Source organism: Myotis yumanensis, unplaced genomic scaffold (genome assembly GCF_028538775.1).
Source record: "Myotis yumanensis isolate MYYU_CA2020_CCGP unplaced genomic scaffold, mMyoYum1.0.hap1 SCAF_2, whole genome shotgun sequence".
NCBI lineage: Eukaryota > Metazoa > Chordata > Mammalia > Chiroptera > Vespertilionidae > Myotis > Myotis yumanensis.
In genome coordinates, this window is record NW_027223753.1 from 69,945,830 (window position 1) to 69,960,537 (window position 14,708).

Consider the following 14,708-nt stretch of genomic DNA (forward strand, 5'->3'; position numbering starts at 1 on the left):
CTATTTGTATCTTTACCTTTTTCTTCTTCCTCTTCTTAAAGGATACCTTTCAGTATTTCGTATAATACTGGTTTAGTGGTGATGAACTCCTTTAGCTTTTCCTTGTCTGTGAAGCTCTTTATCTGACCTTCAATTCTGAATGATAGCTTTGCTGGATAAAGTAATCTTGGTTGTAGGTTCTTGGTATTCAGCACTTTGAATATTTCTTGCCATTCCCTTCTGGCCTGCAAAGTTTCTGTTGAGAAATCAGCTGACAGTCGTATGGGTATACCCTTGTAGGTAATTGAGTCTCTTTCTCTTGCTGCTTTTAAGATTCTCTCTTTGTCTTTTGCTCTTGGCATTTTAATTATGATGTGTCTTGGTGTGGTCCTCTTTGGATTCCTTTTGTTTGGGGTTCTCTGCGCTTCTTGGACCTGTAAGTCCATTTCTTTCTCCAGGTGGGGGAAGTTTTCTGCCATTATTTCTTCAAATAGGTTTTCAATATCTTGCTGTCTCTCATCTTCTGGCACTCCAATGACTCTGATATTAGTCCGCTTAAAGCTGTCCCAGAGGCTCCTTACACTATCTTCACACTTTCGGATTCTTTTTTCATTTTGCTTTTCCAGTTGGGTGTTTTTTGTCAAATCTTTGGTTTGATTCTTGTGCTCCTCTGGTCTGCTATTGGGTATAATATTCTTTATTTCAGTCCGTGTATGCTTACTTTCTAATTTCTTTATTGTAGCACCGAGGGTCTCATTAGTTTTCGTGAGGCTCTGCTCAAGTTTATAGCAAACCCTCAAAATTGCGATTTTTAGCTCCATATCCTCCATTTCTGTCATGTTTTTTTGTCTCCGCATCTTTTATGCTTTCTTGGTGCACCCCCTTGTGGTCTTTGTGCGCAGTCTTGTTCTAGCCAAGCCTTAATTGTTGTAGTTAACACTAGAGGGATTTGACCACCAGGCCGACTGGCTGTAGGAATCAGCTGTGTGGAAAACTTCAGTCCTCTGGGGAGGTGCTAGTCCAGCCTTTGCCTGAGGCGATCGGCAAATGGCTGTGCGCAGGGTTTGGGCGGGGCGGGCTCAACAGGGCAGGGGGAGGGAGCAGCTATGGCTGCTCTCAGTCCGTCTCCAGGGGCTCTGCCTCTCTCTCCCCGCAACCGCTGCAAACCTCGGAGGGACCGTAGCCAGACAGTCCCGCTTCTCCCGTTTGAGTCTGGGTCCCTAGAGACTCGCCCTGATCTGTAGCCCAGAGTCTGAGACTCACTCCTGATTGAAAACGACAACCTTGCCCTCAGCCACCAGCCCGCTTTGCGCGCGCACCGCCGCACCACCGTACCTTTAAATTTTCCACACTGCGCCTCCTCTAAGCCTCGTAATGCTGTTGTTTTTCCTTCTAGTTGAAGAGTCTCTCCTCAGCCAGCCTTCCTGTGGTTCTGGGTGATGTCCGTTCCGTCTTTTAGTTGTATTTTTGAAGTGGTTGTTCGAGGCAGCAAACTCCGGTGTTTACCTATGCCGCCATCTTGAGGACCCCCCCATGCTGTTAATTTCTGACCCAAACTAAACTCCCCTGTCAAAATGAGTACCCTTCCTGATGTCCCTATTTTTGGTGATAAAAGCCACTATTATCTCATATATTTATGCTTAAAACTTTAGAGTTGTCTTCAAATTAGGCTTTGTATTTGCTTTCCATATCCAGTCACCCAACTTTATTTTACCTTTTTTTGTTGTTGTTAATCCTCACCCAAGGATATTTTTCCATTGATTTTTAGGGAGAGTGGAAGAGAGAGGGAAAGACAGAGAGAAACATCTATGTGAGAGAGACACATCGATTGGTTGCCTCCTGCATGTGCCCTGACCAGGGCCTGGCCAGGGAGGAGCCTGCAACCGAGGTATGTGCCCTTGACCGGAATCGAACCTGGGACCCTTCAGTCTGCAGTCCAAAGCTCTAGCTGCTGAGCTAAACTGGCTAGGGCATATTTTACCTTTTTTTTTTTAAGATTTTTTTTTATTTATTTCAGAGAGGAAGGGAGAGGGATAGAGAGATAGAAACATCAGTGATGAGGGAGAATCATTGATCAGCTGCCTCCTGCGTGCCCCACACTGGGGATCGAGCCCACAGTCTGGGCATGTGCCCTGACGAAGAATTGAACTGTGACCACTTGGTTCATAGGTTGATGCTCAACCACTGAGCCACGCTGGCTGGGCTTATCTTTTTAAAGAATGTGTGACATAATATATGGTATACATAAGGCAGAATGGATGTAAAAATTATGAGCAGAATTTTAAACTACCAGGTTCTAGCATTATGTTCAGGTGAAAGCTAATCTTTTAATCTTCTGGAAATCTGGGAAATAAAGAGTAGGGCGAATTTTATTCTAAATATTTAAAGTTTTGTGGCTTTTATGTAACAGAACTTTGAACATTATAAACAGTGCCTTTGGTAATTTATAGGGCATGTTGAAATGTTTTTCATGTGGTTCTTTTTTTTATGACCCTGAATAAAGGCTAAGGTTATATCAAAAATATAACTTCAGTAAGGAAAGTAAAGCTGATGGGTTCCACACATATAACTGTCTCATGACTCAATGTACACCCTATATTTGGAGCTATACGAGATACTGCCTTCAAGGAGCTCATAGTGTAATTGAAGAGGCAAAATACAGAGTGTTAAACTATAAGAAAAATAATACAATAATTGCATTACTGTATTATGTGTCCAATGACACAAGGGAAAGCTGGACCATGAAAAACAGGTAATTGCAACAGAATGAAAAAGATGAGGGACAGCATCCATGAAACTGGATGGAAGTGGCATTGTAAGACTATTTTAGTAGCAGTGTATTAGATGCACTGGAGGATAGAAAAAAAGTAAAAGGCAATTTAGGTAAGAAACTTTGTCATAATCCAAGAGCATTCCTGGCAGAGGAAACAGCAAACTGGAAGACCCTCCGATGGGAATGTGCCTAGCTTTTAGGAATAGCAAGGAGGTTATTTTGACTGGAAGTGGGAGGGTGATGCAAGTGAAGTATGAGAGGAGGTAGTTCTCGGGGTTTTATTTAGAGCAAGTATAGGCCAATAAGGGTGAAAGCAGGGAGTACAGTTAAGGGGGCTGTTGTATTAAAGCCAACTTGGATATATTATGAGGCAGAAAAACAAGCTGAGATCTTCATTATAAAATACGGACATTTAAATAACTTTCTTAGCTTGTGGACTTTTCAGGGTCTTCCCCCAATCCTCAAAGTAAATATGTAATTATATATAACAAGGTCTCTACCTTTACTAGTATTTTCTAACGTGAGATGAACATTCTCTTCTGCTGCCTGCTCTCATCCCCTTCAGAATTTGAGGATTATGCATTCACTTTGGTTGTCAGGAAGTTTTACTATTGTTTGAAAATGTCAAATTTGTTCTGTTGTGACAGGAAACCTTAATATAAACATATTTAGAGTTTTGTAATGGTAGGTAAGTTCATAGTGAGTAGTGGTACGGAAGTACATTAAGCTTACATAGTCATTCACATGGCTTGTGCATTACAATGTTTTCTTATTATATCTATTTTCTTCCTGGTGATTTCTATCAATTGACCAGCATCTCTACTACTTATTGCCAGCTCATGCTTATGCAAAGGGAAATTCCAAAATGTGGAACTAATGGGAAGCCATGAGTTGCATACTAATTTCAAAGTTGTTAAAATATGTCTTAGAATCAAAGAAATGTACTATCAAATTGCCTGTGACACGAATTTGAAGCTGGTTGGAATTGATACTCATCAGGAAAGATTCTAATGGACTGTGGCAAACAAGACTTACAAAGCCTGTTCTTCCCACCTGGGCCTTGGTTTTGGTTTCTAGAGTGAGTGGTAGCTGATGGTGAGGTAGCTGCTTCTGTCTTTGGTTTCATTCTTTTGTAACTTCTAAACCTTTTTGTTTTGTTTTGTTTTGTTTTGTTTACAGCTACCTCTGAATGGCCCTAATGATGGTAATAATTCATTCATTGAACAACCATGCCAGGCACTGTACTGAGAGCTGAGTGTGCTGTGGTGAATTATACAGACAGGGAACTTGTATTGGTGGAACTCATATTCTAGTGGGAGGAGGCAGATAGCAAACAAATAATAAACAGGATAATTTTACAGTAGACAGTAAACAGGATAGTGTGAATAATGGAGGGGTGCTAATTTAAATAGATATCTGAGGAGACTGACAATTGAGCCAGCCAGATGAAGTTATAAGGGAAGAGGATTTCAAGCAGAAGGAATAAAATAAGAGCAAAAGCCCTAAAGAAGTAATGTTAATAACAACTACACATAAGAATTACCACTATCATTTACTTACTATGTGCCAGGCATTGTGTTAAAAGCTTCTCTTACATTATGTATGCTATTTTATTTAACCCTCACAGTATCTCAATGGCATGGGTACTGTTGTTCTCCCCTTTTTTATAGATGGGGAAACTAAGGCTCAGAGATAAGCTGTGTGCTCAAGGAAGGTCATACCAGCTGGTAAATAGTGGGGCCAGGATTTTAACTTAGACCTCCCATCTCCAAAACTGGTACTCTTAACTACTGCCTCTTGTATTGAACTATGAAGCTTCTCCATTGCACTGAAGTAGATGGGAAGGTGAGGGTGATTTAAGTAAGTTTCCTATTTCCTTAAATGGGTTGATATAGTGGAAAGAATGCTGAACTAACCTCTTATTTATTCTCCAGCTCTTATTGTTCTTCCTCCCCTTCAAATTACCCACTTGTCAGCTTCCTCCTTAAAAACTGTATGTCTTTCATTTGCACTCTCTGCCTTTCCCTCCCTGGGCCACATTTAATTTAATTATCTCCCCACCCTACTCCTCCCCCTTTAATAATTTATGTCTTTTTCCTTTTCCATATCTTTGCATACGTAGTTCCTTCTTCCTAAAACACCTTCTTCCACTTTTGCTACTTGGTAAGTAATTCAAAATACATCTTAAGCTTCCTGAAGTATTTATTCCCCCCCTTCTACTTAGTAATATATGCATTCTTCTGTTATTACAATTATCATCTTGTATTGAGATTGAGTTTTTAACATCTGTCTCTTACACTGGATTAAGTTCTTAGAGAATGGACTGCACCAAATTTGTTCATTTTTAAAAATATAGCCATTGCTGAGCATTTGTTAAAACACAGTGTTTGTTAAATGAATGAGTCTAGAGACTTATTAGCAATACCTCTGTGAAATTGGGCATATAATTTAACTTCCCTGAATAGCATTTCTTTACCTGAAAAGTCAGGGTTATAAATAATTCCTGTTCTGCCAATATCACAAGGCTATTGTGAAGATCTGAAAAGATAATACATGTGAAAGTGCTTTGGAATGCCTTAAACTGTTAGACTTTGTGGATTAATATGATAACTTAAAAAGTAGCCTATGGTTAGCCTAGAATTCAGTGATAGCGAACCTATGACACGCCTGTCAGAGGTGACACTCGAACTCATTTTTTTGGTTGACTTTTCTTTGTTAAATGGCATTTAAATATATAAAATAAATATCAAAAATATAAATCTTTGTTTTACTATGGTTGCAAATATCAAAAAATTTCTATATGTGACACGGCACCAGAGTTAAGTTAGGGTTTTTCAAAATGCTGACACGCCGAGCTCAAAAGGTTTGCCATCACTGGTAGATACTGGAATAAAATCTGATGACTCAAGTACGTAGTTCTCTTTTGTATCCAGTAGTTTATCTTATTTTGTATCATAGCTTCTCTTATTTTAATCATGTATATTTTTGTAAAGAACTTGTATTTATTTAAAAGTAACAATTTATCTGCTGTTAAGGATAGAGGATACCGTTGTTAATGGGATAATTTAAAAAAAATATTTTTTAACATTCCCCAGAGCCTTAGTAGACTTTCTCTCTAAGGCAATACTGTGAATATACAATACACAAAACTTTCCCAAGTCTGTAAGATTTTGTATCTTTGGGGGAAGGAAGTAGTTTCCAAGGAGATTGCATTATATCCTTGTCATGCCATCTAGTGATCATAGAAAAAATTGTTATTTTTTAAATTTAGCTTCTTCATTGTGTTGTACTGTAGGCAGAGACAATGTATTTGTTAGTATGTAGTAATTCCAGAATAGTAGAAACTCTGTGTGTGTGATTTTGGGGCTTATCAATTTTGTCTGTTCAAGAGATGTATGTGAGCTACCATAGCTTAATGAGTTGTATGTGATTTACAACAACTGGATGGGGTTATAATTATTTTTATGATTTGTAAGGCTTATTATACTTATAACTTAATTCATGTTTTAGAATTTTGAGTTTTTTAACTTAAGAAAGTGTATGCCCAGTTGGTGTGACTCAGTGGTAGTGTTGACCCGTGAACTAGGAGGTCACAGCTCGATTCCTGCTCAGGGCACATGCCCCGGTTGTGGGCTCAATCCCCAGTAGGGGATGTGCAGGAGGCAGCTGATGGATGATTCTCATCATTGATGTTTCTCTCTCTCTCTCCCTCTCCCGTCCTTTCTCTGAAAATAATAAAGACATATTTTAAAAAACAAAAAAGGAAGTGTAAAATATACTCTCATTAATCTTAACTGTAAATTGTTTTTTTCTTGATAGGTGTTAAAAAAGATATTGAGAAGCTTTATGAAGCTGTACCACAGCTCCGTAATGTGTTTAAAATAAAGGACAAAATTGGAGAAGGTAATTTGGGGATATACTTATTTTTTTAAGTTTTTTTACCCTCTTCTGTTTTCTCGTTTAATCTTGATGTTCATTATTATCTCTTATTGAAAAACACTCCTTTAAAAAATATTAAGACCATGTTTATATTAATATGTTATTTGTAGTAATATAAAGGTAACAGCTTTTCTTTTTTCCCTTGAAAGAATGACAGAATAAATAAGTATTTACAGTAAAATGAACAGCCCTATTTTAATCTTTATAAAACTTTAATGCTATTAAAAATATTGCTATATTAGTAATATATTACTAGTGATAATTACTAAAAATGAAAAATTTAATATTCAAATGGAGATATTTGATACAAAAAGCCAAATCTTTATGCTCTTTCTCAATTGCAGTTAGGTAGAATTGTACATTGAAACATACATGAAACATAAGATGGCAAAATAATGAAAATAATGTGATACAATATTTATAGGATGGTCAGTATTAACATAAATATTGAAAGACTGACAGTTGCCCTGGCCAGTGTGGCTCAGTTGGTTGGAGCATCATCCCATGCACTGAAGGGTCTCAAGTTCAGTTTCTGGTCAGGGCATATACCAGGTTGCAGGTTTGATCCCTAGTCGGGGCATGTACAGGAGACAACGGATCGATGTTTCTCTCTCTAGAATCAATGAAAACCATATCCTCAGGTGAGGATTAAATAAAAAATTTAAAAAAAGGAAAAACTGACATTATTTTGATTTAATGAAGGGTGAATTTGGCAGACAGATTGAGGAATGAGAGGATAAAAAGATAATGGAGTTTTTTGGTGATTATGTAGAGAAGTCCCTAAACATTAAAAATCTTCCATCTATTTCCTTGCTTGCTTTTCACAAGGAAAAATGTCAGAAGAGAAAAGTCTGGGTCATTGGGGGCAGAGAAATTAGAAGATGAGATGATTTGGGATGTAAGATCTTTACATCTTTTTCCTTGTCTTTTTTGAAAACTGGCTTAGCGTGCAAAAACTTTGTTCTGGAAAACAACAGTGTCCTCACAGATTGATAGCTGTTTCTACTAAATAAGTTTGAGAGATATAGTGTATATAGTTCCCTTTTGATTGTTCATGATGAATACATTAACAGCTCTGGAAAACATTTTAGTAAAAAAATCTATCAATTTGTTTTAACTCAGTATTTCTCAAGATTAATTGGCCACCAATTTTTTTTCTCTCTTTAGTTTAATGCTAAATTTAAAAGCCCAGGTGTGTTTTTTTTCCCTAAGATGATTATAATTTCTACTTCTAACAGACCAGTATCCAAGCCTTAAGAAAGTAGTTTAAAATGACAGTATTATAGAAAAATACTTATTAGAATAGATTATGGCATTATGTGAACCCAGTCAATCAGATTTACTATAGTGTCCCCTAAAAGTTAATATAGCATTCCCTAAAAAACTGAGGACCGTTAAGAATTTATTAAAAATTGAAAATAAGTTGTGTTCACAGATGTGTCTGCTCTTTGTGTTCATTGTTATTAAAATATTAATGAGGCCCTAACTGGTTTGGCTCAGCAGATAGAGCGTTGGCCTGCGGACTCAAGGGTCCCAGGTTCGATTCCGGTCAAGGGCATGTACCTTGGTTGCGGGCACATCCCCAGTAAGGAGTGTGCAGGAGGCAGCTGATCGATGGTTCTCTTTCATCGATGTTTCTAACTCTCTATCCCTCCCCTTCCTCTCTGTAAAAAATCAATAAAATATAAAAAATTAATGAGTATGATAATTCTAAGTAGTTTTATGATGTATTTTAGCATTGCTTTATTAACACTTTTAAAAACCAAATATTGAAAAATCTAATAAATTGTTTTACAGGCACCTTCAGCACTGTTTATTTGGCCACAGCACAGTTACAAGTAGGACCTGAAGAGAAAATTGCTCTAAAACACTTAATTCCAACAAGTCATCCTATAAGAATTGCAGCTGAACTTCAGTGCCTAACGGTGGCTGGGTAGGCAGTTTAAAGACATTTTAATTGAACTGGCTATATAAATTTTTAAGATTTCTAAGTAGCTGTGTAATGGGGATAGTGAGATTGTCCATTAATTACTAGTAAACATATTCTTCAGTCAGGTGTTTGCAATTTGCTAGTACTTTTCCTCTAACCTTGGAATGGTTAGTTACATTTATACTAATTTTTGCAGTGGATTTCCCTGAGGTAAGCTTCACTTCCAGTTCTTTTACCACATTTTTTCTCACCTTCTTGCCAAATCATAAAGCTTGGCATCCAGGGTCTAGATATTTTTTGAAATGTGGGGAACCTATATTTCACATCTCCCCTGCTATAGACAGCCTCATCTCATATTTTATTTTGAGCAACAGAATCACCTGGCATGTCTCTCTCATTGATCTCTCTCTCTATGCTAGGTTATTCATATCAGCATATGGACGTGATATAGTATCACTTATCCCCCCTGTACTGCCATCTCACTTCTAGCTGCTCCATCATTTCTTTGCTCCCCTTCATAGTCAGACTTCCCCAAAATTAATCTACATGTGCTATTTTCACTTCCACACCCCCATTCACTACACATAAAGTGTGGCTGCTCTTTATGCTAAACTGAACTCCTTTAGATGAGTCACCCATGACTTCATTTTGCCAATTCCTGTTTCTGTTCACATGAACTCTAGGCAGTGTTTAACATAATTGATTTGAATCTATATTCTGACTTCTCTACTGCTACATATTTCTTTTTTTCTTCCTGCTTATTTGGCCTTTCGGTTTCAATGTCCATTGCCAGCTCTTCCTCTTCTACCTGACCCCATGTGGTGGAGTTCCTCAGTGCTTGATCTTGGGCTTTAATACATTGTAATGATTTCCTTAAGTATATATCTAGCCTCAGACCTCTTAACTGCAGATTGGTATATATCCACCTGCCTATTTGTAATTTTCTTTTCTTTTTTTATTACATTTTATTGGGGTGACATTGGTCAGCATGAACATAGAGGTTTCACGTGTGGATTTCTAAGTTACAAACTCTGTATATAGCACCATGTACCCACCACCCAAAGTCACTTCTGTCACCTCATATAAGGACTCCCTTCTCTCCCCTCTTCCCTTAGGCAACCACCACACTGCTGTTTGTGTTCTTAAGTTTCAGTTTTATACCCCACATATGAGTGAAATATGGTTCTTAGCTTTTTCTGTCTGATTTATTTTACTTAGCATAGTGTTCTCAAGGTCCATCTGTGTTGTTGCAAATGACGCTATTTCATCCTTTCTTATGGCTGAGTAGTATTCCATTGTGTATATGTACCACACCTTCTTTATCCGGTCCTCTATAGCAGGACACTTTGGTTGCAATGAACATAGGGGTGCATATATCTTTGTGAATAAATGATTTCGAGTTTTTTGGGTATATCCCCAGGAGTAGGGTTGCTGGGTCATATGGTAGCTCTATTCTTAACTTTTTGAGGAATCGTCAGACTCCTTTCCATAGTGGTTGTACCAGGGTGGGGAATTAGCTCAAATGGTAGAGCGCTCGCTTAGCATAGTGGTTGTACCAGTCTACATTCCCACCAGTACTGAATGAGGGTTCCCTTTTTTTCCACAGCCTCTCCAACACTTGTTATTGCTTGTCTTGTTGATAATGGCCACTCTAATAGGTGTAAGGTAGTGTCTCATTGTAGTTTTAATTTGCATTTCCTTAATTGCTAGTGAGGTTGAATATCTTTTCATATATCTATTGGCTGTTTGTATGTCTTCTTGGGAGAGGTGTATTTTCAGGTCCTCTGTCCACTAATTGATTGGATTATTTGTTTGTTTGGTGTTGAGTTTTATGAGTTGTTCACATATTTTGGAAATTAAATCTTTGTCGGAGCTACTGTTTGCAAATATCTCCCATCTGGTTGGCTGTCTGTTTTGTTGTCCGTTTCTTTTGCTGTACAGAAGCTGCTCAGTTTTATATAGCCCCATTCATTTATTTTCCACTTGGGTACCTAATAAACATCTCAAACGTAATATGCCAAAAACTAAATTTTAATCCATCTTTGCCTACCAAAAAACAAAAATCATATTGCAACAACTGGTTTTCCTCTACCAATCGCAGTGAATGGTACCACCATCTCTATCCAGTTGCTTAAGCCAGAAACTTAGTACTCATCCACAGTTTCTCCATTTTTCTTCTGAACCACAGTCATCACCAAGTCTTGGCCATTTTGCCTCCAAAATATATCTAAAAACTCATCCAACATCTTTCTGTTTTCTCAACCACTACTTCGGTCCTCCTTCCCTTTTAATCCCATGGTTGCAAAACAGCCAGAGTAATCTTTAAAATATAAAAATATGTATGTGTGTGTTATAAATTGGGTACTGTTACTTTACCACTTAAAGTCCTTCAGTGGTTTCCCAGGGTACTTTGAAAAAAAATCTAGCGTTGTCTCATGCCAATCTTCCCACCTCCCTCACTGTGCTCCGGTTTTTTTAGTTCCTCAAATTTGTCTCAAGAGCTTTCTTACCTCACCAGGGCCACTACCCATAGTGTTTGCTCCTTCAGTGAGACTCCTCACAGTGCTGACTCCTCCTCTCAGCAAGAGGGGCACCACTTCAAATTCTTCCCTGAATTAAATTAGATTCTCTTACTATTGTCACAGCTCCTTTTATCTCTTTAAAAACTCATAATCTGTCACTATTTGTTACCTTGTTTATTTTTTTATTTTTTTTATTTTTTATTTCTTAATATATTTTATTGATTTTTTACAGAGAGGAAGGGAAAGAGATAGAGAGTCAGAAACCTTGATGAGAGAGAAACATCGATCAGCCGCCTCCTGCACATCTCCCACTGGGGATGTGCCCGCAACCCAGGTACATGCCCTTGACCGGAATCGAACCTGGGACCTTCCAGTCCGCAGGCCGACGCTCTGTCCACTGAGCCAAACCGGTTTCGGCATTACCTTGTTTATTATCTGATAATAAACTCCATGAGGGCAGAAGTGGTGTTAACTTTAATTCACCATTGCATCCCTAACGTCTAACATAGTGTCTAGCAAATAACAGTGCCTACTAAATATTTATAGAATGAATGAACAAGCTTATTTCTTTGTTTCGTCCTTCTTCTGTTTATTATAGAAGACTAGAGGCCCGGTGCACAAAAATTTGTGCACTCGGGGTGGGGGTGGGGGTCCCTCAGCCCGGCCTGTGCCCTCTCACAGTCTGGGACCCCTCGGGAGATAACGACCTGCTGGCTTAGGCCTGCTCCCAGGTGGCAGAGGGCAGGCCCAATCCCTAAGTGCAGCCCCTGGTCGGGCTCAGAGCAGGGCCGATTGGGGAGTTGGGGTGCCGCCCCGTCATGCACAGAGCAGGGCGGATCGGGAGGTTGCAATGCCACCCTCAGTCACGCTCAGGGTAGACTGATTGGGGGGTTGGGGCACCGCCCCCTGTTACACTCAAGGCAGGGTCGATGGGGAGGTTGCGGTGCCACCCCCGTCATGCACAGAGCAGGGCCGATCAGGGGGTTGGGGCGCTGCCCCCTGTCACTCACAGAGCAGGGCCAATTAGGGGGTTGGGGCGCTGCCCCCTGTCACTCACAGAGCAGGGCCGATCAGGGGGGTTGGGGCACTGCCCCCTGTCACTCACAGAGCAGGGCCCATCAGGGGGTTGAGGAGCTCCCCCCTGTCACTCACAGAGTAGGGCCGATAGGGGAGTTGGGGCACCGCCCCCTGTCACACACAGAGCAGGGCAGATCAGGAGGTTGGGGCGCTGCACCCTGTCACACTCAGGGCAGGGCCAATGGGGAGGTTATGGCTCTACCCTGTCACACACAGAGCAAGGCCCATGGAGGGGGGTTGGGGCGCCACCCTCTATCACCCACAGAGCAGGGCCGATCAGGGGGTTGGGGCACCGCCACTGTCACACTCAGGGCAGGGCCGATGGAGAGGTTATGGTTCTACCCTGTCACACACAGAGCAGGGCCCGTGTGGGGGGGGGGGGGGGAGTTGGGGCGCCGCACCCTGTCACACACAGAGCCTCAGGGCAATCGGGGGATAGGGGAGCTCCCCCCCTATCAGGCACAGAGCAGGGCTGATCAGGGGGTTTGGGCGCTGCCCCCTGTCATGCTGATCCCAGTGCCGGGAGGCATATTACCCTTTTACTATATAGGATAGAGGCCTGGTGCACGGGTAGGGGCCGGCTGGTTTGCCCTGAAGGGTGTCCTGGATCAGGGTGGGGGTCCCCACTGGGGTGCCTGGCCAGGCTGGCTGAGGGGCTGAGGGCTGTTTTCCCGCTGGCAGTTGACTAAAAGCTCCCAACAGCTCCTTGTTTTATTTTTTTATTCTGGGCCAGCTTTAGCTCTGAGGCCTCGCTGCTGAAAACATGGATACAATGTTGCAGTCCGGGGCTGACTGACAGCCGGTTTTGTTTAGCTTCTTATTTGCAACATAGTAATAGTTGCTTAGAGTTGCAGTTGAGAGTCCGGCAAGTGAGGCGGGGAACGTTGGAGTCTGCAGTTCCTGGAGGAAGCAAGCCTCCCCGTTCGCTTCAGTGCATGGCTGCCGGCCGCCATCTTGGGTGACAGTTAATTTGCATAAGGATATGCTGATTAGCCAATGGGAAGGGTAGCGGTCGTACGCCAATTACCATGTTTCTCTTTTATTAGTGTAGATAAGAGGATGAAATGGCCTCTCCAAGGCATGATGATATACATTCTTTTTGTTTGTTTTTTGTTTTTTTATTATATGCATTCTTATTCCTTGAATAAGATAATTTCTTTTCTTTCCCTGTACTTCAAAAGTCATGCTAAAAAAGTACCTGATCTTGGTTCCCTTCTAGCTTCCCACACTGGTTTTTCTTTTCTTTGCCATATATTTCAGGCAAATTGTCTTTATGTTCTAATTCCATCCATTTTCCTTCCCTAAATCCTGTTTTACCTCTTCCTCTCTATTTAAATTGCTCTCTGAAAAATTACCAGTTAATTCCTCTTTGCCAAACTAAAAGCCTTCCCTCTGTTCTTATTCTCTTTGACCTCTGTGCTGATCACCCCTTCTTTCAAAGCTCCTCCCTTGGGTGATATTTCTGTCTGGGCTTTCTGCCCCTTCCTCCTTATTTTGACCTCCAACTTGAGAATTTTCCAAACTTTACTTTTCTCTCTAATAATTTTCACTGCTGTCTGTATCATTTCTCTGCAAGAACTCTTACTGACCTTTCACTTAAGATTTAGTCCTATATCTCATTATCTTTATCAACATAATAAGGTCTTGGTTTGAAAGCTTCTTTTCCTGATTTCTGTTTGTATTTTATTGGCATCTATGCTGTTTTACTCACTTAGATTCAAAGCCATGGAAATCATCTTTACCCTTTTATGAGATGCAGGGTAGCATAGTGGTTAAGAGCATAGATCAGGACAGACTGCCTGGAATCAAATCCTGGCCCCATGACATACTAGTTTAATGGGGAAGTTCCTTAACCTCTCTGTGCCTCAGTTTCCTTACCTGTAGAAAAGGGGGAGGAAATAAAATCACCGTCCTCATAGGGTTGTGGACATTAAGTGAATTTGTTAATAGTTGTGAAGTGCTTAGATCAGAGCTTGGCATATAGTGAATAAATGTTAGCTATTTTGAATTTATTTATTTTTAATTTATTTATTACTATTATCTTATCTGCTACTAATCTTGTTAATTCATTCTTATTCATCTTTTTCTTTTCATTCTGCCATCCAATTAAAACTATAATTATCTCATGTTTGAATTATAGTAATTTTATAACTGGTGCTATTTTTGTTTTTTAAAAAAACTTTATCTTGTACAAGTCAGTTAAATGTGTATATTATCCTATATGATGATAGTTTTAAGATAGTTTTCTAGCATTATTTATGCATTACTAAAATTGCATTAAAAAAATAGGCATAAAGTTTCAGTTTATTTGACCTTTCCTCTAAAGTTCAATGTGCATTTTTCCACTAGGGGGCAAGACAATGTCATGGGAGTTAAATACTGCTTTAGGAAAAATGATCATGTGGTTATTGCTATGCCATATCTGGAGCATGAATCCTTTTTGGTAGGTTTTAATATTTCTTGAATTTTTATTAACTAAATGTTTAAT

At 39.8% G+C, this 14,708-nt stretch overlaps 1 protein-coding gene across 3 annotated transcripts in view; it reads left to right on the forward strand.

The window, feature by feature from the left end:
• Window positions 1-14,708, forward strand: part of CDC7 (cell division cycle 7) — a 31,631-nt gene that overhangs the window by 2,605 nt on the left and 14,318 nt on the right. For 2 of the 3 annotated variants that reach the window (XM_070405580.1, XM_070405582.1), the window contains exons 3-5: window positions 6,572-6,655; window positions 8,489-8,624; window positions 14,570-14,663. In XM_070405580.1, coding sequence (XP_070261681.1) covers window positions 6,572-6,655; window positions 8,489-8,624; window positions 14,570-14,663 — 314 coding nt within the window. Of the gene's footprint in view, window positions 1-1,921; window positions 2,273-6,571; window positions 6,656-8,488; window positions 8,625-14,569; window positions 14,664-14,708 lie in introns of those variants that run through there. The other variant, XM_070405581.1, reaches the window with a different exon arrangement.